The following is a 24,459-nucleotide window of genomic DNA, read 5'->3' as shown; positions in this document are numbered from 1 at the left end:
ATCCATAAAACGCACTACACTGTTCTGTGCTCATTCATTTCCAACAAGCATAGACATGACTTGACTATTCCTTAAATGAAATGAAATATTAAAAGTTTTACGTCCCATGGCAATATCGGTTAGACTAAAGGAGACGATGATGATGACGAAGGAAGGTGGAATGAAGAAGGTGGGAGAAAACGGAAGAACCCACGCACACGATGTTTGTCCTCCACAAAGTTTACTTGGCGCGAGCTGGGATCGAACCAAGGATCCCATGCACGTTGACTATTTCTGGTAATCACCAACAGAGATTTTGTCATTACCGGTACCCCACCGGTGAAAACAGGTAACATAAATTAAATTTCCAACATTCTGCAGTCGAGTGCGGTGGTTACTAGTAATCGCAGTTGATTTCCGGTAATCACACCACTGGACTTTCACAGTAACTACTATCCCAATAGCTAGTATATATATATATATACAAACGAAACTCGGATGCAATTGCCAAAGGAAATACATATAATTTACCTTCACGTTAAAATTTTTAAGTTACTTAAGTCCAGAGTGTTAATAAGAGGACGTTAAGATTTAGAATCAGCCAGCCAACGTCTGAGCTTTTTTTTAAGTTACATATTTATAATCGACATCTCACTTGAAGAAAGAGAATACAGCCACATAAACGGCTTTACTCACATTGTTGGAACTACTGATAACAAATTCAAACATAAACTGACGATATTGGAAAGGGGGAAGGAAAATAGCTCTATGAATAAGAAGATACACAAGATGTCAATTTAAGAGCAAATTCTTGTCGTTCATTTAATTCATGATAATATTACATGTTTCAGTTACATAATCTGTACATCTATACAATACTCTCTATTGACTAGCCCTTGAGTTTGGATATAATATACCTCCTGCAGGATTCTTAACGAAGACATGTTTATAGTATTCACTTTAACTAACATCTCAGCAGAATGTCTGCCATTTTAAAACAAATATTCATATAAAGGTATGCGTTTCTTATTGTCTTGTCACTAATTTCAATACGTACATCAGTCAACATTTGCACAATCGTATCTCATCAAATTGCACTATGATGTCGTTATGATATAATTGTTGCTTATGTGGGATTTCTTTTTTACTACAGGCGGTTTATATAAATAAGAAGAAAATATGAAAAACAAATAAAAAGGTAACTTGCTGAATATCAAATTAAAATATCATGACAAAGCTGAGAATTTTGAAGTAAAAATTATTTTCCTTATGTGGACGGGAAAACAAGAAAAAACAACAACAAAACTTGTACATACTGAATGGCACTAAGATCCAATTCAGTTATTGTATCAGTCCTTTGTGATATCATTGGAAATATCTACAATATTTACACATAAAATTAGCAATATAAATGTACACACAATTAAAAAGAGATGTGTGTACGTTATGTTCCCACATAGATATTTTATCTTACATAGTAATGTTCTTGGTAATCTCTATTAAAACTTCTCCATATTTCACACGCAGCCTTTCACTCTACATCATATGATGAGTGATCGAGTATCACAGATTGTTTCTCTCTCTTTTTCACAATATGTAATGGATCACCTTATCACCTAAATATTGTGTCAAACTCTTGAAGGAAACATTCGATAACCAAATTTTGTTGCATCAAATCCAAAGCCATGTTCGCACTTTCTTGCTCTGGCCACATCAATGTCGGTCCAAAAACAATAGCCAAATTTGGAATGTGCATGCGATTAAATTCTTGATATTTTGTCACCCTGCAAGACCAAGAAAGAAACAAAAATGTTAATTTTCGTAACTTAATACAACGGATAGAAAAATAATGTTTGTGTAACCATTCTGGAAAACATAATGAATGGTTGATGTTCTTTTGTTCAACAAATTTATCTCGAAATTAAATTTCAAAACATATCTGCTGATTCAGTTCTTATAATAACACATAACTTAGAAGGAACATAAATTGAGGAGTATAAGGAACAAATTTCTGCAGACGATAGAAATAAACATTAAATAATGAAGTAGAAAATCAAATTCAAATTTAAACATAATTCCCACAGAAGAAATGCAGCATACATTACAACAGATTTTTAATAATAATAATAATAATAATAATAATAATAATAATAATAATAATAATAATAATAATAATAATAATAATAATAATAATATATTCTTTCAGCAGCTTCTATATATTTCTCAGAATTCCATTGTTTGAAGATTCTTACCTTAGTAGATGTTGTAGAAGGAACTTGAGCGTGTCATAGTTGGGTGCTGGAAGAGCTTTGACTATTTCCCGAAATTGATGGATTTTCTCTTTCTTGTTCATGTTCGCTGTAATAGAAGGAAATACTTCAGTTATTTTCAAGATTGAAAAAGATTCCAAGGAAGTAACATTAATAAATGTAGGTGACATCTAGTTGCTCTTAAAATTTTTCATACACTATTTATATATAACTTGGAAAGTTGCTAAGTGGCTCTACTATATATACTACAGACATTTGGAGAAGGATTCGTGATTTCCTTACTAAAATCCAATTTACGTATTTAATCATAGTCATAACACAAAATATATTCCAAACCACCGTCTTGCATCTTATTTCAAAAATACCTAAAAATCCATAGCCCAGCAACTCACAAGATCCATTGCTTGCAGTATTGGTGCCGCAACCGAATTCATATTAGTTTTTCTCTACTACCATCTGCAATCGCATGTCCGGACTTCCCATCATATCAATTATTAGCTCCATTTAATTGCTTCTAAATTTTTTCAAACACTATTTTAATTTAACCTGGAAAGTTGCCGAATAGTTCTATTACATCTACCACCTAATATTATCCTAGCATTCACAAATGTAACTTCTTTATGCACCAACGTTTCACTTACGTATGCCCTTGAAGAAGTCAACACATGTTCTGAAACCTAGCACTCAGTTCCTAATCTAAATATGAATATAATCCTAATGAACAAACATTTCTAATCATGAACAACTTTTCATTTGAAAATAGTCGTTATCTTCAATTCAAGAGTACTGCTACCGACACTCGGTGCCCCTCCCCCTTCATACGCCCACGTCTGGAACAGCAAAAGTTCGCACATCACCATTTCAACCTTTTCTCCGACTCGATTCACAGACTAAATATAAAACTACATGAACTGACTGACATAATATAAAGAAGTACTTCCGGTTGACGTAGAAAGTTGGAATTTAGCATGACTGTAGCTTTCCGGGACTAACCCACAGGAAAATTGCCAAAAGTGAATATATATATATATATATATATATATATATATATATATATATATATATATATATATATACAAGGTCTGTATGATAAGTAATGAGACTCGCCGCGCCGCGGCGCGCGTGTCGCTGGAGCGGGTTTGTCGGTGATGGAGGATGTAGGGGGGGGGTCCGAGCAAAGCAACGCACCGCGCGTCAGTTGGCTCCGAGCCTTAGTGGAGCGCGGACAAGCCTTGGACAAAGCCCTTGTGAACATTCTTGTCACGGCGGAAAATCAACAAACATGGAGGGTTCCATCGAACAGCGTTATGCGATCAAATTTTGCGTTCGCCTGGGGAAAACGGCTACTCAGACGCTTTCTCTCATCACGGAGGCCTACAAAGAGGAAGCCCTATCCAAAGCCCAGGTGTTTCGTTGGCACAGTGCGTTCCGGAACGGCCGGGAAAGCGTTGAGGATCTGGAGAGGGCTGGACGCCCGACAACAGTGACTACGGACGAAACTGTGGCAAAAGTGAGGGATCTCCTGAACTCGGACCGTCGATTATCGTTGAGATTGATTGCTGATGAACTCGATATGAACCACACAACAGTGCACAAGATTGTGACGGAACAATTGGGAATGAGAAAAATCTGTGCGAAACTGGTGCCGCGAGTGTTGACTGACGAACAAAAGCAACGACGTGTTGATTGTTGTCAGGAACTGTTGAACCTCATGAACAGTGACCCTAACTTTGAAGATGACGTCATAACAGGTGACGAGTCGTGGGTGTTCCAGTACGACCCTGAAACGAAACGTCAAAGCGCGGAGTGGCACACTCCTGCGTCCCCGCGCCCCAAGAAGGCCAGAATGTCGAAGTCAAAGGTGAAAACAATGTTGATTGTTTTTTTTGACAATGTGGGGGTGGTCCACAAGGAGTTTGTACCCCAAGGACAAGCCGTCAACGCCGCCTTCTACAAACAAGTCCTTGAGAGACTGCACAGGAGCGTCAAGCGGAAAAGACCGGCGATCGCTAGCCGGTGGAAGTTGCATCACGACAATGCCCCTGCCCACACCGCCTTCTTAGTGACCTCCTTTTTGACCCGGATTGGGGTGGAAGTCCTTCCACAACCACCCTACAGCCCAGATGTGAGCCCGGCCGACTTCTTCCTCTTCCCGAAGCTGAAGCCACGCTTGAAAGGAACCCGTTTTGCAGACGTCACAGCCATCCAAGCAGCCGTGACCACATTTCTAAAGGACATGCCGGCTGCTGACTTCCAGGGGGTGTTTGCAGCGTGGAAATATCGATTGCAGAAGTGCATCGACGCAAGAGGAGAGTACTTCGAAAGCTTTTAAGTCCCTGTACAGATCAGATCAATAAAACAATGTTTCCAGACCTGGTCTCATTACTTATCATACAAACCCTGTATATATATATATATATATATATATATATATATATATATATACAATTTTCAGGGGGCCTCAAATGGGATGAAGAAATTCCCCATGTTATTTATTTTTATTTTTTTTTGGGGGGGGGACCTATAATCTCATGTTTTAGGTACTTGGAATTGGAATAAAAACTTGAAATTCGGTACTTGTGCGTTTTCGTTAGCGTTACCTAAGTAAATCACCAAAAATTAAAAAAAAAAATCAACTTTAGAGTGGTTTTATAGGTAACTGAAAAATCTTTTCCATGTTATTTATACGGGACGTCTTCTACACTCCAAAATGTTTAGGTACTTGCAGCAAGACCAGAACGATGAAATCTGGCATGATTGTAGCCTTCCGGTACTAACCAACAGGAAAATTGCCAAAAGTGAATATTTTTTAGTTTTTAAGGGGTCTAAAGAGGAATGAAGAAATTCCCACGTTATTTAAATGGGAGTTCCCTTAATACAAAATCTTACTTTAAGATAGTTGAAATAGGAAAAGAAACTTGAAACTCTGTAGAATTTGGGGTTTAAGAGATACGAGGCCGTAGGCCGAGAAAACGTGGATGTCTTGGGGCGGAAACCCCAGCTAGCCGAAGGCTAGTTTTTCTAATATAACTCTACAATCAACCAGCATTGGAGGTATTCTAACAGTCTGTAAACAAATACCTAGACATATTCACTTGATTCTTCTCTTTTCTTGATACAGATGTCAGATTTGAGAACTGGAAACTATTGATTCATGATAATTTGCAGTCCCATATAGAAGAAAAAAGGCAGCAGCAATGATAGTAATCTGAACTGCGTATGAAATAGAAGAGCTAAAGGACAATTGACAACGTACAGCATAAAACTGGTTTTAATTTTTCACAATCGTCAATGTTCTGAGAAACCATCAACTTTAGAGAATGATACTCTAGTCCAATTTGTATAAAAAGTATACACTCAAATTTAAAGTAAGTTTATGACGTGCCACAGTTACCTCAGTGTTACGAAAATAATTATAGAAATGTAAATTGAATATTGAATGACCATCTGTAAACTTTTTTTTTTTTTTTTTTTTTTCAATCAGTAACTTCGCAATCGAAATAACTATTTAACATTTTTGTATCGTAAAAGAAGATATGGTTTTCACAAAGTTACAGAAAACTGTTTGTACTCAAATCGACCAACTGAGTACAAGTTTTCTAGAAAATAAATTATATGAATTAATAATCATATTTACTGAGGGCGATAAAAATGAATTGGCAGAAGAATAAGCATAACAGGGAATCAACTTGCGAGATAAAGTTTCCAAAATTCTAAAATTGATAGGTTCTGACGCCGAATTATGACATAAGATTGAAAGTTGTATTATTTCTTAAATTAAGATACTACACAGGAATAGCTCCAAACCAATCAGACCGCAGATTACGCCATTAAACAAAAGGAGAAAGGAAAAAAAAAAAAAAACACTTGGTAGAAACTTGAGAGACGACTCCATTGGAGTTTATTTATTTCATAAGGACAACACAACAGGCTTAATGCCCAGTTATAGTGTCGTGTACATAATTATCTAGCATATACTACTATACATTCATTATTATACATACACAAATATACATCGTTTAATTATGCAGAAGTTATTATCTGACAATTGTTTTGAACTTGCTTTCGAACATACTAAATACATCTACTACATGAAATCTAATCATTTCGTTATATGAAGCACACATCCTTCACAGAGAGATTTATGTAATATGTTAGTTCTTGCTTTTCTACAATAGAATGTCCCAGTGTTTACTGTTCTAGTCTTACCTGTTGGGACACGTAATAACATTTCTGAAACTAATTCTGGACAATCAATTTTACCGTTTAATAATTTATGTAAGAACAACAAATCAAAAACCCATCTCCTTTCTTAAAATTCGTTACTATGTCTTCATAAGGGATATACTTTAGATAGAAACCGTCTTTCTTGTATGCAAGCATTTAAAAAAATTTCAACTGTATATTTTTTATTGCATCAAAGTATTTAGTGACATTTGGTGTCCAAACAGTGCAACAGTATTCTAATTTTGACCTCACATACGAAAAATATAACCTTATAAAAATTGATTCTTTATAGAAAGATAGTATTATTCCATGTGGTCATGATGTCGGAGGTAACTTTGACGAAGTGTATAATGATTAGAATTCAAATATATTAGATCGATGCGTAAGTTCGTGCGGTTTTCTTTCGGGTTGGCAACAATGCCGCGTGAAGCGATTGTTTATCGTTATTCAGTTTTTTTATCTTAGTTTGGAGTTTGTGTGTTGTGAAACACAGTTTTATTATTATTATTATTATTATTATTATTATTATTATTATTATTATTATTATTATTATTATTATTATTATTATTATATTATTATTATTATTATTATTATTATTATTGTGAACTATTGTATATATTTCAGACAAACTAATACGGAATGACAAGTTGAGAAAAGTGATCATTTCCGTCACATTTTACTCTTCGAGCTTAACCGACGATCCAGTGCAGCAGAAGCTGCGAGAACAATTTGTGCACTGTACAGGAATGAAGCGATTGCTGAAAGAACAGCTTCTCTTGACCAATAGCTAACAGATTTCTTCCAGTCAAAACCAAAACAGTTCTACAGGCGAGGCATTGAACTGCTACCTGAACTTTGGCAGAAGGTCATAGATAGTGGGGGTGAATATATCACTAAGTGATTGTGAGTGACAGTAAAATGTATGCAATGTATTGTTACACTCGTAGAATATGTTAATGTTATGTCTATGTTGTATTTGTATTTGAATTAACAGAACAGCAGAATAAAAATAAAATATAAAATATAAGAACCGCACGAACTTATGCATCGACCCAATATAACACTCCTGTTCCGGAAAAATTGCGCATCCCTTGAATATGGAGATAAACTGCCGAATTGGCGACAATAAGAAGCATAAGTTAGCAGGAAAAGGAAAATTATTCGAAGATTGAATTGCAAAATCACATTTCAAAATTAAAACTAACTACGTTCTAATTCTACAAAGAATTAAGAAATCAACTGGGCAGAAATTGGGTACATGAACTTCTACTCGCTGTCCAGTTCTACCAAATCGACAGACTGCTTGTCTTCTATATAATAACTCCAGCGCACAAGAGAAGTCTGAGATAAAATGGCAGAGAGCTGAACACTGAAATCTATCTTATCAGCTTCCTCAGATCTTCCTCCTTGTACAATCATTTGCCTGCTCTATGGTTCACTGTTTAGAAGAACGCAGCTTTAATCAATTGATAATGAGATAGGCTATGACACTATCACTGAACTACACTCCGAGGAACCTTCTTGTATGTTGATTTTCAGTATGTAGATGCGAAAACGGAAATTGACCTCTTAACCTATTTACTTCTCTTAGATCATTGGAGTCAGGTATAAATGCTCCACTGTAAGCACAAAATCAGATTTAAATGCCCTGAAAGTAACCAAGGGCACCGATTTCTCTAACTTGGGAACGGGAGGATATTCATAAGAAATGCATATAACAATAAAAAAAATACATATAAAAATACATGACGGCCCACGTGAACTTTGGAGGTCCTGGGCCCTCCAAGATCGGCGCCCTTGGTAGTCACCGCGTGAACATTATCAAAACTTCATTAAAAAATAAATTGTAAGGGTAAGAGGAAATGTACTTCTTTCGTTTATTTTCAATGGATCCGCTCTGCCTGTTCTGGCCGTCGTATGACTTCAACGTTTAAATATTCGCGCGACCACAGGTTATCATATGATTTCAACGAGTTAAAATAATTGATTTTTTAATGAAGCTCGATTGTTGAAGTGTATAATACTACTGGTGGAATTTTATTTTTTAAAAAAGAAAAAAAGAAATATACATTTTTAAAGGAAAAAAAAAAAACAGAAATATACTTACTGCTTGCTCTAAGAGCTTTATCAAAAAGGTCGTATGGAATAAGAGGCTCTTTAAGTTCTCGAAAGAACATTTTCAGTGCCCCAGTTAATACATGAATATCTTCTTCTTGTTCTAGAATTGAAAAGTTATTTTGGTCCACCTGTGAAATACAGAACAACTAAAATTAATACTTACTAGAACATTACAACATTAAAGTTATTAAAATAACTACCAATTGAGTTTAATATCATGGTGTTCGAACACAAAACTTAGAAGAAAGAATATGAAACCTAAACAACGTAAAAAGGCTATTCGGTTCAAGGTTTACACGTGAAATAACATGCATCTAGTGCAGTATACCCTATGGAAGCGTTTCGTACCACAAAAAGAAATAAATAAAACCAATGTACTTTGCTCTAATTGACCAAACGACAAACTTTGTTTTTACACAGTAAACACTTACTAGGCCTATACAGTTAGTGTTCCACACGACAGAAGCTAAATAATTTCCAGTAGATGCTACGTTGAGTGCATGGCACAAGGCAACTTTTTTCAAATTTTGTCACTTTTTCTTTTTTTCTTACCCCTTCATAAAGCACCGCGAACCACACTTTAAGTACGAGGTGTGATCAAAAAATACGGTGAGTGATTTGAAAAAATGAAATGAAATCTTTCAGTTTTATGTCCCACGATTATGCCGGTTAGGCTAAAGGAGACGGTGATGATGATAAATGAATGAAATGGTGGAATGAAGATAGTGGGAGGAAACCGGAGAACCCCGAGAAAACCCACGCACACGGTGTTTGTCCACCACAAAGTTCACTTGGCGGGGGCTGGGGGTGAGTGATTTTTATTAGAAACAAAGTAATACGCTTACATGGAATTTGATTTAATCTCCTTCAAAGTACTGTCCTTGGCTAGCAATGCACTCTATCCCAATGTTGAATTCATGACTGGAAGCATTTCTGGAGGCTTCTTTCGGAAAGGCGTTCAGCTGCTCTGTCGTGGGCCTCTCATTGTCAACAATGGTTTCCAAACGCTTCCCTTTAAGCACGGTTTTAATTTTTGGGAAGAGAAAGAAGTCGTCATGTTATATCTGGAGAGTACGGTGGATGCAGACAGACACTATTTTTTCGGACAAAAACTCCTGTTCGTCAGTCAAAAGTCGGGGAACGAATTTCGCACTTACTCTTTTCATTTCCAAATCGGTGGTTAAAATGCTTTGTACGGACCGTACGAGATGTTTAGTTCTTTGAAAAGCTCTCAAATAGTTATTCGCCTGTTTGAACGAAACACTCGAATAGTTTGTTGCCACTTTTTGCACGTTTTCTTCTGTTTTAGAGGTTAATGAATGTTCCGAATGTTGCTCGTCCTCTATCGACTCATTTCCGCTTGTAAATCGTTCATATCACTTCTAAACAGTCTTCAGAGTTATAGCATTATCGCCAAACACCAATCTCAACATTTCATGAGTTTCTTTCTTGTAACTTGAAACAGAACTTAATGTTCACGCGTTGTTGATGCGCGACAGACACTGTAAACACAACCTCACTCTAGTGGCTCTAGACGCTGACCGACAAGTCAGAACGTTTTCCAACTTGACACTGCCTGTCTCAACGGATCAGGCTATCGGAAAAATTACATCAAATGGTTGTAGCGTCAGTATTTGCTGCTAAAAAAATTAATTCGCCGTATTTTTTATCACACCTTCTATGCCTGCTTTAGAATATGAGATATCTCTATATCTAAGTTACGAAGTAATTTAAATTTCTTTAGTTTCAACTATGGAGAGAGAAGAGAAAATCACTTCACATCTGCCGTATATTTCATAACATTGTGCAAGAACTGAGTATACCTAGATACACTCATTTTGCAGTTTGAAAGTAAAATAAAATCTTAAAGAGAAATGATCCATGTTTATGACATATACATTAAAGACGCCGACGGCAGATGATGCAAACAAATGATAATGAAGTTATTGGTAGAATGAAAAAGTGGGACATTGAGGAATTCAACGGGCACGATAGTTGTCTACATGATCTCCAGGTCGAACCAACGCCTCGAGAACGTTTTACGCGGCGTGTTCTCTTGCTTTATTTTCCTTGAGTTACAGTTACGCTTCATATGATAATTAAAACGACTATTCTTACGAAGATTACGCTGTCAAACACCTACCATTTAATAAATTCTGTAGGGGCCTCCGGTAGTTCATCGCACTAGTGCTCACATCTGGTGCATGGAGTCCTTGATTCGATCCCAGCTATTGCGAAGTGAATTTTCTCGGGGTTTTCCGTTTCCTCCAACTTTCTTTATTCCATCATTACCGTTCATATCGTTACCACTACTTCCCTTACGCTCTTACATAATCGTGGGACGTTAGACTACACAAAATTAGGAGATAAATCAAAACAAGGGAATTTTACTCTCACCTGAAGACGTATTTTTTGAACTTGAGATAAATTTCCGGAAGCTCTGTACAATCCATCAGTCTTCATATTTTCATCCTTTCGTTCTATTATCTCGATGCACTTTTGAACAAACAAAGGAACTTGGGGATGTTCTCCTGCACAAATTTGGTACAAATAGCAGCCAAACACAGGTTCATCTGAAAAACAAACAGAATAAGAATAAGATCAGAAGGTTCCGTCGGCTGAAATTCGAATGATTTTATGACACAAGTCCTTACCAGTACGCTCATAATGCGCTCATTTAATTACACAGTTTGTGAGCTTAATGACATGGAAGTGAGACACAAACTTGAGAAAACCAGGAAAAAAAATAAATAAATAAAAACTGGGATCGATTAGGCAACGAAATCAAAATTTATTTTGTATGATTTTCAAGAAGTCATATGAAAAGTTATTTTTCGTTGAAGAGCATCTGTGTCATAAAAAGAATGTTATTCAATGTGAATCAATCCCTTGCGCTGAGATATTGGGAACAAATCACGAAGTTCAAGAATATCACGAAGTTCAAGGATATCTTCAACCATGGCCGTATTTTTAAAAATAATCAGTTTTTGAGATATTATTTTACAGAACGACATTAAAAATCACATCAACCAGGATTATAACTTTGTGAATGTTAGTTATGGTTATGGAAAATGAGCTTAAACAGGTATATGCTGCCCTATTCTCTTTCTATAGCAATTCCTAAGGAAATCACAGAAATTAGTCACAGTCTTTTTCCTTGTAGAATGATCTTGACTTAGTCTTGAATCAATGCAGCTTATTATATTTGTTCATTTGTCGCAGGTGACTTAAGTACTAATGACGGTTTGGTTGGAGATTCCGAATTACAAATATTCTTACCTCCGTCAGTTGACGTGAAACTGGTACTTAGGTTGTGGTGTTTTTATACTCAGAATCAGAAGATTCGCTTTCTGATAGCTTGAGTCTGGATATGGAACCGCTCAAGTCACCAACAATATTTATGAATGCTTGTAGAGCGCCTCTCTCGACGTCTGAACATTCTTGAGTGGCTGAATAAGATCTTTTCTTAAAGGAACATTGATTGAAATAAGATGACTTCAAGCCTTCGAACTAGAGACAAACTAACATATGATATTCCTAGAGACACTTCTTTGTCAATACTGGCGGCTCCAGGGGTATTACGAGGATATCCCCAGTTGTTTCATAGACGCCTGGCCAAGTCCTATATTCAGTAGTGTCCTTTTAGACTTTACTTTTTTTTTTTTTTTTTTTTTTTTTTTTTTTTGTCTCAATCTGTGTGCTACATTTCAGCTTTATGTTGTTTTTTTTCTGAGAAGAAATCGAATCAAGTTCGTCTCCGTAACACATTGCAAGAAAGAAAGAAACAAAGAGAAAAAGGACAATGTGACGGTAATACTTCTTACAATGAAGGATTATACTTAAAATGTTTATTCCTTTCTCTCAGCTTTTGCGGAAATCTAGTTTCAGAGGACTATTTGATTTTATTTTCAAATAGACAAATTAATAAATAAAAATAAATTTTTAACATGTGTTACCTAGTCATAGAACTAGCTTCCCTATTATAAAGAATATATAAATTCGTCAACTTAGATTTATTTCATAGTACAAGAAGAAAGTCACAGCAACGCCACACTGACATGCCTCTTTACACACATCAATGATATAACCTTCTAAAGCCTTATGTATGATATACAGCGTGATTCAAAATGATGTGCACGATTACAACTCCTTATAACTTTTTTATTAATCATCCAAATAGCTTCAAATCTTACAATTAAATGCTAAAACTCTCCAAGTTTTTGTGATAAAAAATGAAAATAGTACATCACAAATGTTCTATGTGGGCCCCCTTTGTTATCCTGCATACATCTATTCGGTGTTCCAATTCCGCCCAGACCCGTTTCAACATGTTTGCATCAACAGTTTGCATTGCAGCAGTAGAGCAAATAAATTTAAATCATTCTAATTTTAGTAATTCATTAAATACTATTTATGCTTGTTTTCTGGAAACTTGACAAACTATCCAAATGAAGTTTTTCATATCAGCTGTTTATTTCAACAACGACATAAGTAAAAAATCGCCCTTATTGACTTTTGGGCAGAAAATGAAAGCTAATCTTTTTGTATATCTCTATTAAAAATTTAACAGATGTGATTCCAAAACTGGGCGCTAGAGAGCACTTTGTGTCGTTCTTCCGCCCATTTGTTTTCATTGCGTTTCGAAACTTTAAACGCTTCTCCTGAAAAGTTAGGAATTTTGAGTTATGTCGTTCTTTAAAAAAAAAAAAAAAAAAAAAAAAAAAAGCGATATATTTCATTCATCACGTTAAGGAATGGTTTGAACATAAAATCTGTAATACGCATGAAATTTAAAACTTTAAACATTGTTGAGTTATATTTAAATAAACATTTTATTATTTTGTTTTTTTAAAAAGTCTACGTACAAGCATGCATATAATTAGTATTTTGATTAATTACGATCAAACTAATATATTAGCTCTACAGTATTTGGAACCCGCAAAATTTTTAAAGTTTAAGAGCGCTCCTCGCATTCATGTTTATTTTCTTTTTTTTTAAAGCATTTTTTGAAGTATTTCAAAATTAAGAAGCGCTTTCGCATTTTTTTTAATAACTTATCCGTACTTTGTATTGTGTATCTATTTTCATTTTTTACCATCACGGATTACAAGTACTCCAAATATATTGTTCAATAATACGTCTTCAAAAAATGTATCAATTCATAATTTAATTGAAATCTTATCAATCTTCAACGACTAAAAACTCGAAATCACTCATCTTAAAGTGCTTTCTAGGTATTAGTAAGTTGTGTGGTACAACTGCGATAGCGAATGAAGATTATGAAAAAGCGCAAGATAGACTGGCAGGCGCAAATCGCCAGTTAAAATACGATAAGGATACATTTCCAGAACATTATGTTGCACAAACAAGTGGTCATTTTGAACCCAAACCACCGGTCACGTCTCTTTCACATACCTAATGTTGTAATCTTGCAATGTGGAAATATTTCATTCCATCCCTACCAAACACGCTTTATTGTATCGTTTTTATTTTATTTTATTTTTTTAATGTAGGAAATGTAACTAAGTCGAATGCAGTCCTCACTATATTAACATGTAACTTAGTAGCGTCACTATCTATCATTTTCTTCCTAATGATTAAAAAGAAATCCACCTCTTTTCTGTTGGCCAAAAATAAGAAATAATGAATATTTAGCAACACAGTAAAAGGAATTGCTCTTGTTACCAGAATATTAATAAACAAACTTGAGAGACTACAAATATGTTGAGTGAATAAATAAATTAAACATTTGGTGTTTCATCCGTGTTTTATTTATTTTAATTAATGTTTCAAAGGCAACTGACTGCCTTTATCATCAGAGATGCACTAATTTAGGGTATTGTCATAAACTGTTCTAGATTTCACTTAGTTTCAAACGTTAATAAAATCATAAGTTTAATTTATTTAATTACAAATATTACCATAAAAATTATGTTGAATACATGTTATGCGAATGTTTTATGGAATCATGAAGTAGTGGACAACATAAATTTTCAAATTTACACATTATTTTATAATGAATATCAACATTAAAAAAAAAAAAAAAAAAAAAAACTCTCATATTAATTTTTATTTCTGAATATTGTCAGGAAAAAAGTATTAAAAAATCACGTATCCTATTATATTTTGTAACATAAAACGGCAAGACAACAGCAGAATCATAGACAGGTTTAGATTTCTTAGTTGGCTGAGAAGACTATAGATACTTTGTATGCGGGATGCCGGGAAATCGTACAACAGAAAATTTACATATTGGAGATATTGTTTTACCGTGATGGAAAGTAATGTTTTAACTTTATGAAGACTTTAATTTTGACAGGGGGACTGAGGATAGAAGGAAAAGCTAGTACAGTGATAAACTAAGTCCTGATATAAGTATACAATCCATAAATTACATACATTTTATATATTACTTTTATATTATAGATTTCACCATATCATCGTAGGGAACATCCGCACTGTAATCCTCACAGGTTTATTCAAGGATGTCTCTTATCAATTCAAAATACGGAAATAAGAGATTTACAATAATTTGGAATTGAGAGAGAAAGTTTTCAAACGCGTTGAGAGGCTGTGTTTCTGGTAGCAGCTTATTAAATGAACAATCATAATATTGCGTAGGTCTAATTATTTATGTTTTACGTGATATTTCAGTTGACAAGAATTCAACTTTTATTTAGTCAGTTTTATCACGTGTAAAATTGAACAAGAAACTGTTACATTACCTGTATACCTTTTATAAGTAATAAAGTATTCCCCAAAATATCCTTTAATTTTGTTGAACACCTACAGAAAGCTTAAATCACTTAACTACCATATATTCAAAACATGTAACTCGCTATAATCATCAGCAACCAATCGCCTCCATCTTATTTGAACCTCAGTGTTACCAAACCCCGATTTTATGTTATTTTTTCGGTACTTGTTGTTATTACCACAATTTGTTTCTGGTGGAAAACTTGGTATCAAATTATATCTATTATAATTTATCCAAGTTAGTGAATTGAAATCCCATTATTTATCTAAACTGCCTTCAGATGTAGTTCGTTACAACAAGTAAGAGATATTACCTTTCCATATTCCCTTTTTAACTAGAGATTCCATTGTTGGTCTTCTGTTGAAAAATTTTCGTAGTCTTGCTTTAATCTTGGTCTGCCTTTCCGCTTGTGTTACACTTAGATCTTCAATACTACCGTCCTTTTTCACTGTTCAAGAAAGAAAGAAAAAACACAATACAATTAGTATAAGTTTCTATAGTATAGATTATATATATTAATTACTACTGTACCAGCATAGCCGAATAAGTAGCGTGTGTGATCTTGGGCTTGGTTCCCGGAAACAGAACAAACTTTTAGATATAGATGAAGAATTAGGGAGTTTCCCGAATTAAGTGGAAGTGAGTTGTAAGTTAAAATAATTAAATAAAAGAGAAAGAAAGAAAAAGAAAAGTAATAACGCAAGTCAATGCGGTAACTACGTCAAGTTAAATTGAACGCGCGTTATCTGTGACTCAGAGCTCTTTACGAGCTCGAATTCAGAAGGCCAGTAATATCAGTGATTATCTAAAATTACTAATCAGTACATTATTACTGCTACTATCACTACTCCAAGAACTTATTTTCTTTATTTACTTATTTTAAACAAAATACACAAATGCCTACTTACAATACTTAAATGATTCAAAAAACAAAGAATGGTATTGAAAGAATTAACTTTAAATACAAGCGATAAATAACTCAGAAAATGACTCGTAAGTAACCTTAATGCGAAAAAACAGTCATTCATTGATTTTTTGAATACAAATCTTCACAGAACTCCATTTACAATATAGCTAAATTAACCATCACATCATTTACTTACACACAATCATAGTCATACGTCTTGCAAATAAAATCAGCAAAATAAACACACTGTTGAACAAGACTCCACTTATTTAATATAAAAACACATTTACACGTGACGTTTCGATCTTCTAACCAAGATCCTCATCAGACGTACATCAGAGTGTACGTCTGATGAGGATCTTGTCTTGTCCCACAACTCAGGAACAAAAGGCTGCAGACCATAATATTCCAAAAACGTACTAAATTTGTCACGGTCTAACGTCATGCCAAGTTTGATCCAGATCAGATTAATTCTGCTGAATTTGTACGATATATGCTGTCCTTGTCATTAATTTTTTGGGGGAAAATCAAATGAAGAACGAAAATACGTGGGGGTGACTGAAAAGTTCTTGGCTCACTCATAATAGCTTTTCCTATATTTCAGATATTAAACATTATAATTAGAAGGTGCGCATTTTCTGCTATTTCACCATGAAAAAAGTGGATGGAGGAATTCGAGAACGAGAATACTTTTATCCAAGATGTCACCCGCAATGGAAAGTGAGCAACAGCCACTATAGAGGAAAAATTCGTAGCAATTCTGGATCTCGTAATGGGAGCTGGACAAATGACAGAATATTTCATCGCAGAGAAAGTGAGCATGTTCCAGGAACGAGTTGGATATATTCTATCTGTTGTGCTGGACATGCACAAGGCGTCAAGGCGGTGAGTCCCGAAAATGTCGACTGTTGAAAGCGAGAGACACGTCATTCCTGCCTAAAATATAACCCTCCTGGACACAGATCCTGTGACATTTCTCGAGCGTTGTGACCATGGAAGAAGCATGAGTTCACTACTTTCAGCCAGAGTTCAAGATGCAATCAAAATAGTGGAAACACCCTTCCTCCCTTATCCCCAAGACGTTCAAGTGAGTTCTTCAGCTGGCAAGGTGATAATCTCTGTTTGGGATGCGAGGAGTGTCATCCTGGCTAAGTACCTTAACAAGAGTGAAATAGTAAACGGTCGTATTATGCTGCAAAGATGCGGTGCTGAAAGAGGATTACATTGAAAAATAACAATGAACGATTGAGCTCCGAACCATCCTTCTGTGGTAAGCCGAGAAATTTTCAGTTATCCCACGTAAAATAGCTATAAGACTTGTATAAATGAATATACAAAGCTATACGTGGTTAAAATGAACTACGATGAAAACTAAGGTATAATGTTGCTTTGCATCGCTCTTAAATTCACTGAAAATGTAAAATGCACACATTAACTATGTTGCTTTTCTATCTTGTTTCAATATGATATTAAACAAGTGGAGAAATAAAGACTTGTAATGGATACTAGTAGTTCAGGAAATGGATTCTTACGTTGTATTTTTAAGTCACTTATCTTATAATACACAGAGTGAAAAAAGTGCACTACTGGACCGGAACTCGCACGCGGGATCTTCAGCGTACCGTGTCGATGCGTTAACTACTATGCCATTTAGCCAGCTCCCAGAACAGTCATACACTCCCTCACTCTTCGGTGCTCTTTCACTTAGATCACATGGTTTGTACTACAAACTAGGTGTTGTCCTTGGACAATCCAATGTTCCTGTTCAGAACTCCGCTAACGGTGGTATTATCATTATATTAATGAACGGAGGAAACAATTGATTTAAACTTATTTTTACACACCAAATCCTCTGTAGGTTCGTGCACTTTTTTTTTGCTCTTTGTGTATTAGCGAATTTGCACCTATAGAGAATCTGGTGTGTAAAAATAAGTTTAAATATGTTGTTTTCCCGTTTCATTAATATAGTTTTATCTCTTGTTATTATTTTAACAGAAGAACCATAACATTTGCTCTTAAAGTAATTTACACGGACCAACTTTATTATTTATAACCACAGAATAAATAAATTATAATGTCAAAATAAAAACTATTGTCCAGGGACTAATATATTTACTATTCTTATTACAGTACAAACACCTCATTCAGTTCCCTGCCAAGTGGTAAAGTGCCAAGGACCGACGAGACGTTACCGCGTTGGATAGAAACAGAAACAAATATAATCATTCTTCAATTACGACTTATCAAACAGATTTTGTTTTTTAGCAGTGTAGTAAGGATAAAAATTTCTCTTTGAAAATCTAATTTTAATTTTATATATTTGAGGATTATATAAATTATCTTTTTTTTTCTACATTTTTTCCTCGTTTGAACATTAGATAATTGAAACATATAACAATTACACGAATTTAAATACTGGAAATTAGTTTAAAGTCTTTAAACTGCTCTGACAGCGAAACCGGTTACAAAACAATTTCAATTACACGTTTCTCTTGCTGGAAACCTGGCAAAATTCATTATTATTTGTTGATTATCTACTAGTTTTGTTTATTATATTGTTAGTAACCTGATGCGAAATGGATTGCTTTTAAAGTATGTTAATTCTTTAACTAATCCTAAAAAGACAACCGAAAAGCAAATCAGTCAAATATTATGTGAAAAAATGACCAACGAAAGCATTCACTGCGTTTATTAGGTTCATTACGTTTATCATCTCGCCCCCACCCTCCAATACATATACACACTGCTAGATCATTACAATTCCAAAGACTATGTATTATATCTCTGATTGTGAACACAATACTTGCTAAATAAAGATGAGTGGCGAGGTTCCTCTGCACATGACTGTAAATACATTTCTAAACAACTTAAAAGAGAGAAATACAAATGACATACATTTAACAGATTTTGAGCGTCCTATTCTAGGGAACTTCTTCGTTTCCTCTGGCGAATTGGCGTCTAAAAGGAGGTGATTATTATCCTTCGTTATCTTGGTACGTGGCTGACTGTCACACCTCGATGGCTGCAATAAAAGAATAATTCGTAAGTTAATTATCTTCCTACATCTCTTTCTTGCTCACTATCTATCAAATATAATTAAGTCAAGTACGAAATCTCTTACACATTTTTTTTTTAATCCAACTATTTCGATACAGTTAAGAAAACAATTGCGCTACAAACTTAAAGGATTAATTCTACCTCAAAAGCACAAGACGCAGTTTGGCATTCGCCTTGTGTTGTGAAATTCCGAGTTCAATTCACAGTTGGAAATCCTAGCTGCTGAAGTTCTTCTAAGATTTCACTACTTATGTCAGGCACCTACAATAAAGGCCTTGACCCCTTTTTTCTCTCATTCTTCTATCAAGTAAGACTAGACAAGAAATGCTCTCATAAGCTAGTCCGTAAATAGTTATGTTGAAAATACATTACCCAACTAACAGCCATCTGATGGCTGTAGCGCAAGGAAGTTTATATTAGATTGCAATAAGTTCAGAGTTTATGTTTTTAAAGGATGATATTTTTATGGCCACAATAACATGTTTTGATTTGGATAACTTCAGCGTTGAAATCTATAGTGATTTTTTTTCTTTTTTTTTTTTAATAGCAGATCACCTGTGACTCGTATCAAGCTGCCATTGCAGTGTGACTCAATACTGAATGCTATTTCATTATGGAAGGACACACTGGAACAAAGTTTCCAAATTGTAGAGCTGAATTACGAAAATCAGCGCTCTGTGAAATAAGTTTTTCGTGCACTTAGAGCAACTTACAGTCGGAATAGTGACCCACTGAATGCACTATTGCCTACATCAAAAAATTTCGAACCGCAGTTACATTATTAGATGGTAAGCAACCGAACAGACCACGTCTAGCGCGTAGCAAAGAGAGAATAACGGCAATAGGTGGAGAGTGTGCGCGATAACCATGAACGCCATTCTCAACAGCTTGGTTTGTCGTATGCAACAACTTGGTGTATTTTGCATGAAGATCTTGGTTTAAAAGCATACAAAATCCAACTCGTGCGAGAATTGAAGCCGTTAGACCTTCGCGTCCTTGTTACCTGAAATTTAAGCCCGTGATATTGGTGATATCTGGTTTCAACTAGACGGCGCTACTTGCCATACAGCACGTGAAACAATGGATTTACTGAAAAATCATTTCGGAGAGCAGATGATTCCACGTTTTGGTCCGGTGAATTAGGCTCTAAATTGTATGATATCACACCTCTGAATTATTTTCTTTGAGTGTTACGTGAAGTCTCAGGTCTACTCGGAGAAGCCAGATTAGATTGAGGCCTTAGAAGCAAACATTCCTCGTGTTATTCGTCAGATTCCGGTCGTTATGTTAAAACAAGTCGTTAAAAATTGAACCCTTAGTATGAACTACTTAAAGCGTAGTTGTAGCCAACATTTGAACGAAATAATCTTCAAGTAATAAACAGTATTGACCATTCTTCCGGTTCATAATAAAATTTTCACAATCATGTTCAATTTTATGTGTTTTATTTCAAAATACTTGTTTGACCTAACGGTGAATCACTCCATAGTTCCCTGAGGACCACTTTCTCTAACTTCGTTTTGGTTTATAAGTTTAAACTTTAATTGTCATGAAGATTGTAAAAAATAAGATTTCCAAACGTTAGGTATTACAATCACATAAAATAATCGGAAAACAAATATTTATTTTATTCAATTGTGCTTTTCAGTGCAAATTTAATCTAGTTAACTTTTTACAATTCATTGTATGTACTTCTAAACAATAAAGATCAAAATTTTTAAATACACATTAATCTGGTTTGTATTGTTTGATTTGTACTATTAGAAATTCATATAACATAGCAACCCCATTCAGAAAAAAAAAAAATGCAATGAGAATGCCACAATAACTGCGTAATATATGACTAGAAAATCTGGTTTGAAGAGGCGGAAAAAAAGATTTTCCATGGCATAAGTTTTTTGTAAGCTGCTTTTTGTAAGTATCGTATGAAATATTTTCTTCTCCGAAATATGATGTTAGAATGCAACACTGAATACCATGACAAGAATCGAATAATTTTTACGTATAATATTAGTACTGAGTTACTTCATTGTACGAGTATTTACGAAATTTAAATTTTTTGTTGTATATATATATTTGGAATTTACCACATATTTTTCTGTGGAATAGGTCTCGTAAAGAAAGTATTCTAATTAATTTTAAAGAATATTTCTGAAAATGAAATTAGAGAAGCTCCGTATTCGAAAATTCAAACAATATATTCTGAATAACATTGACCGAACAATAGAAGGGAAGTTATTAGAATAATCTTAACATTAATTTCTAGTTTCAACTTAGTGTACAGAATTTGAAAAAATGAAATGAAATCTTTAAGTTTTACGTTCCACAGTTATGCCGGTGAGGCTAAAGGAGACGGTGATGATGAGAGATGAGTGAAATGGTGGAATGAAGAAAGTGGGAGGAAACGGGAGAACCCCGAGAAAACCCACAAGCACGGTGTTTGTCCACCACAAAGTCCACACGGCGCGAGCTGGGATCGAACCAGGGACCCCAAGCACCGGAGGTGAACGCTCTACCACTGAGCCACCGCGCCCCCTACAGAATTTGATATAAGAAAGAGAAAGAAAAAAACTCAGTAAGGGAAGTTGTTACGAATATTAAAATCTAGGTTTCCCACTCAATCATTATTATAAACTGCATGTAATATTTAATGAAATCTTTCAGTTTAAGTCCCATCATTATGCTGTTTAGGCTAAGAGGACGGATGATTAAAGCAAGTGAATGATGATGGAGGAATTAGTGGAATGAGAATGTGGGAAGAAACGGAATACCTCGAGAAAACCCATGGACATGATATTGTCCATCAAATTTACTTGCCCGGGGATCGAACCAAGGACCCTACGCACCAAAGATAAGAGCACTACCACTGAGCCAACGTGCTCTCATGTAATATTTAATGTATAAATCTTCTGTGTCTTGACGTGCCCAATGAATTCATTCACTCTGTGAACAGTAAATACGACGAAAATAAATACAAATACGAATTCCTCTTTTCCAGGATACTTTCACATGGGTATTAGTTAATCAAGCAAAAGAAATTGAGTTAAAGCCATACCCTTCTATTTCTTCAATGTAATTACAATCGTATTTAGACGTTCTTTGCCCCGGGAATTCCTACTCCGCCTTCCCTTTTTCCCAAAGCATAAAACAAAGCTCTTTAAAAAAAAAAAAAAAAAAAAAAACCTTCTCACAAGTAAGTGATATAACATAAGTTCGGTTACGTGTTTATAATGCCAAAACATACTTAGGAACGTTCTGAAAATCCTATCGGTCGGTACCTTACAACATACAGTAGATCTAGAGATACATTGGTAGTTAATAAGAGGTCAGCATCTAGATTATTTGTTCGTTTTCATCATGCATATATTACATCATATTTGTGGGAATGGGAAGCAGTTAACTGGGGCAAAGGTGCTGTGTTTTGCACATGTCAGCTGACAGAATGTATTTATGAATTGTAAGTTAATAACTGTTTTGACTTTAAACAGTTGTGATATTATGCTATAAATATTTTAAAGATTATAGCAGAAAGAGATTGCGTTTATTAAAATTAGATTGGAAATAGAGCTATGTACTGCAGGTTGTGTAATCAAGGAAACAATTAAGGAAACATGAGATTACTGATTGCAATGGTGGTATTGTGTGACCAGATAGTCGTAAAGATGTGATACAAATTCATACATCAATTGTTAGTATTGCTTTGTACAGCATTTACGTATAGAATATTGACTTCATCAATAAAACGTAAATGTGGAGGAATTTGGGATTGAATCCTTGTTAGTAATTCTCAGCAATTTACATCTTCATACTTTCATTAAAATCACTAACAATAGCAACAAAGATACAAACGAGTCCATGCCAATCAGAATAGCAGAACGAAATTTCAACTTCTAATTTTTTTAACCCATTTATTCTGAGGAATGTAATATTCACGCTTATATAGAGTGTTTTGAACGATGATATGGAGCAAACGATATATAGAATTCGAAGCAAATTAGTACTTTAATTTCGGTGATCGACCGTAAGGTTTATGAATCGCTAAGAAGAATGACACCTCCACGTTGTGTTCCTGAATTGAAGTATAATGAAGTTAATCAGCTTTAACTGGACATACCACAAATCATCGAATTCTATTGTGGAAAGGTACAGGATTCATACTTTGCAACAACAGAGTGGCCAGTCATATCAAGAGTATTGTTGTTTAAAAGAAACCAATAAATATAACTATGGAACATTTAGAAACGATGCCATCAAGAACTAACTAATATGGGCCGGGATCGGGCAGTGAGGTAACACAAAAGAAACTATTAACAGGTTTCTGACCTGCCTAAAACAGATAAACAAGGCATAATTCGCCTCAACAAACTATCTTCCCATTCCTATTACGATTTTAAAATTTCTAGTTAATCACGCTTTGGACTATCAGATTTCTTACATGATTCACACAAAGTAGAAGACGAAGTAGTACTGGCAAACAGATTTGGTGTTCTAAGTGAGGTAAATGATAAGTGCAAAGAAAGTGTCGAAATAACCGGCACAAAATGTGACATTAGTATTGTAAAGAAAAAGGGTCAGTGGCAGTCATACTGTAAAAGTAAACAAACAAGAAAAATACATCTTTACGCGGACAGTCAAGGAAGAAATGTAGGGTTGCATCTCAACAACTCAAGTAATTGTGAAGTGAAAAGCACTATAAAACCAGGTGCAACTTTCGATAAAGTTAGTGAGGGAATTGATTCTGAATCGGCATCAATGGGCGATAATGATGTAGTAGTTTTCTTGGCTGGCACGAATGGCATTTCAAAAAATCAAGCAAATGCATTTTTACGGTGTCTAAAACAAAGGCTTCAGGCCTTGTTACATACAAAGGTTATAGTTTTCACTGTGCCATACAGATATGATTTAGCCACGTGGTCATGTGTAAATAAAGAAGTGGAACGTGTGAACAAAGAAATATATAAAATAACAAAATACTTCAGAAACGTTCGTGTAGTAGACATAAGTGCGCTAGATAGGAAACTATACACATCACATGGTCTACATCTAAACAGGTACGGCAAAAAACACGTGTGCGCAGAAATAATTAACAATGTATACGAGATGGTAAATAGTAAAGGACATAACGCAATACCTCTGTACTGGAA

General features: G+C 34.8%; 1 protein-coding gene across 2 annotated transcripts in view; it reads right to left on the bottom strand.

Moving 5' to 3' along the window:
• Positions 1-771: 771 nt before the first annotated feature.
• Positions 772-24,459, bottom strand: part of LOC145671163 (WW domain-containing protein tag-325-like) — a 561,143-nt gene continuing 537,455 nt past the window's right edge. For both annotated transcript variants that reach the window (XM_081739998.1, XM_081740000.1), the window contains 6 exons: positions 19,154-19,280; positions 15,665-15,799; positions 10,992-11,167; positions 8,584-8,722; positions 2,232-2,337; positions 772-1,763 (listed from right to left, as the gene is read on the bottom strand). In XM_081739998.1, coding sequence (XP_081596124.1) covers positions 1,592-1,763; positions 2,232-2,337; positions 8,584-8,722; positions 10,992-11,167; positions 15,665-15,799; positions 19,154-19,280 — 855 coding nt within the window. In that variant the 3' untranslated portion in view covers positions 772-1,591. The remainder of the gene's footprint in view (positions 1,764-2,231; positions 2,338-8,583; positions 8,723-10,991; positions 11,168-15,664; positions 15,800-19,153; positions 19,281-24,459) is intronic.

The sequence above is a fragment of the Thermobia domestica genome, chromosome 15 (assembly GCF_964235325.1).
Source record: "Thermobia domestica chromosome 15, izTheDome1.hap1.1, whole genome shotgun sequence".
Taxonomy (NCBI): domain Eukaryota; kingdom Metazoa; phylum Arthropoda; class Insecta; order Zygentoma; family Lepismatidae; genus Thermobia; species Thermobia domestica.
The sequence above is the reverse complement of the archived record's forward strand: the minus strand, read 5'-3'. Positions and strand labels throughout refer to the sequence as shown.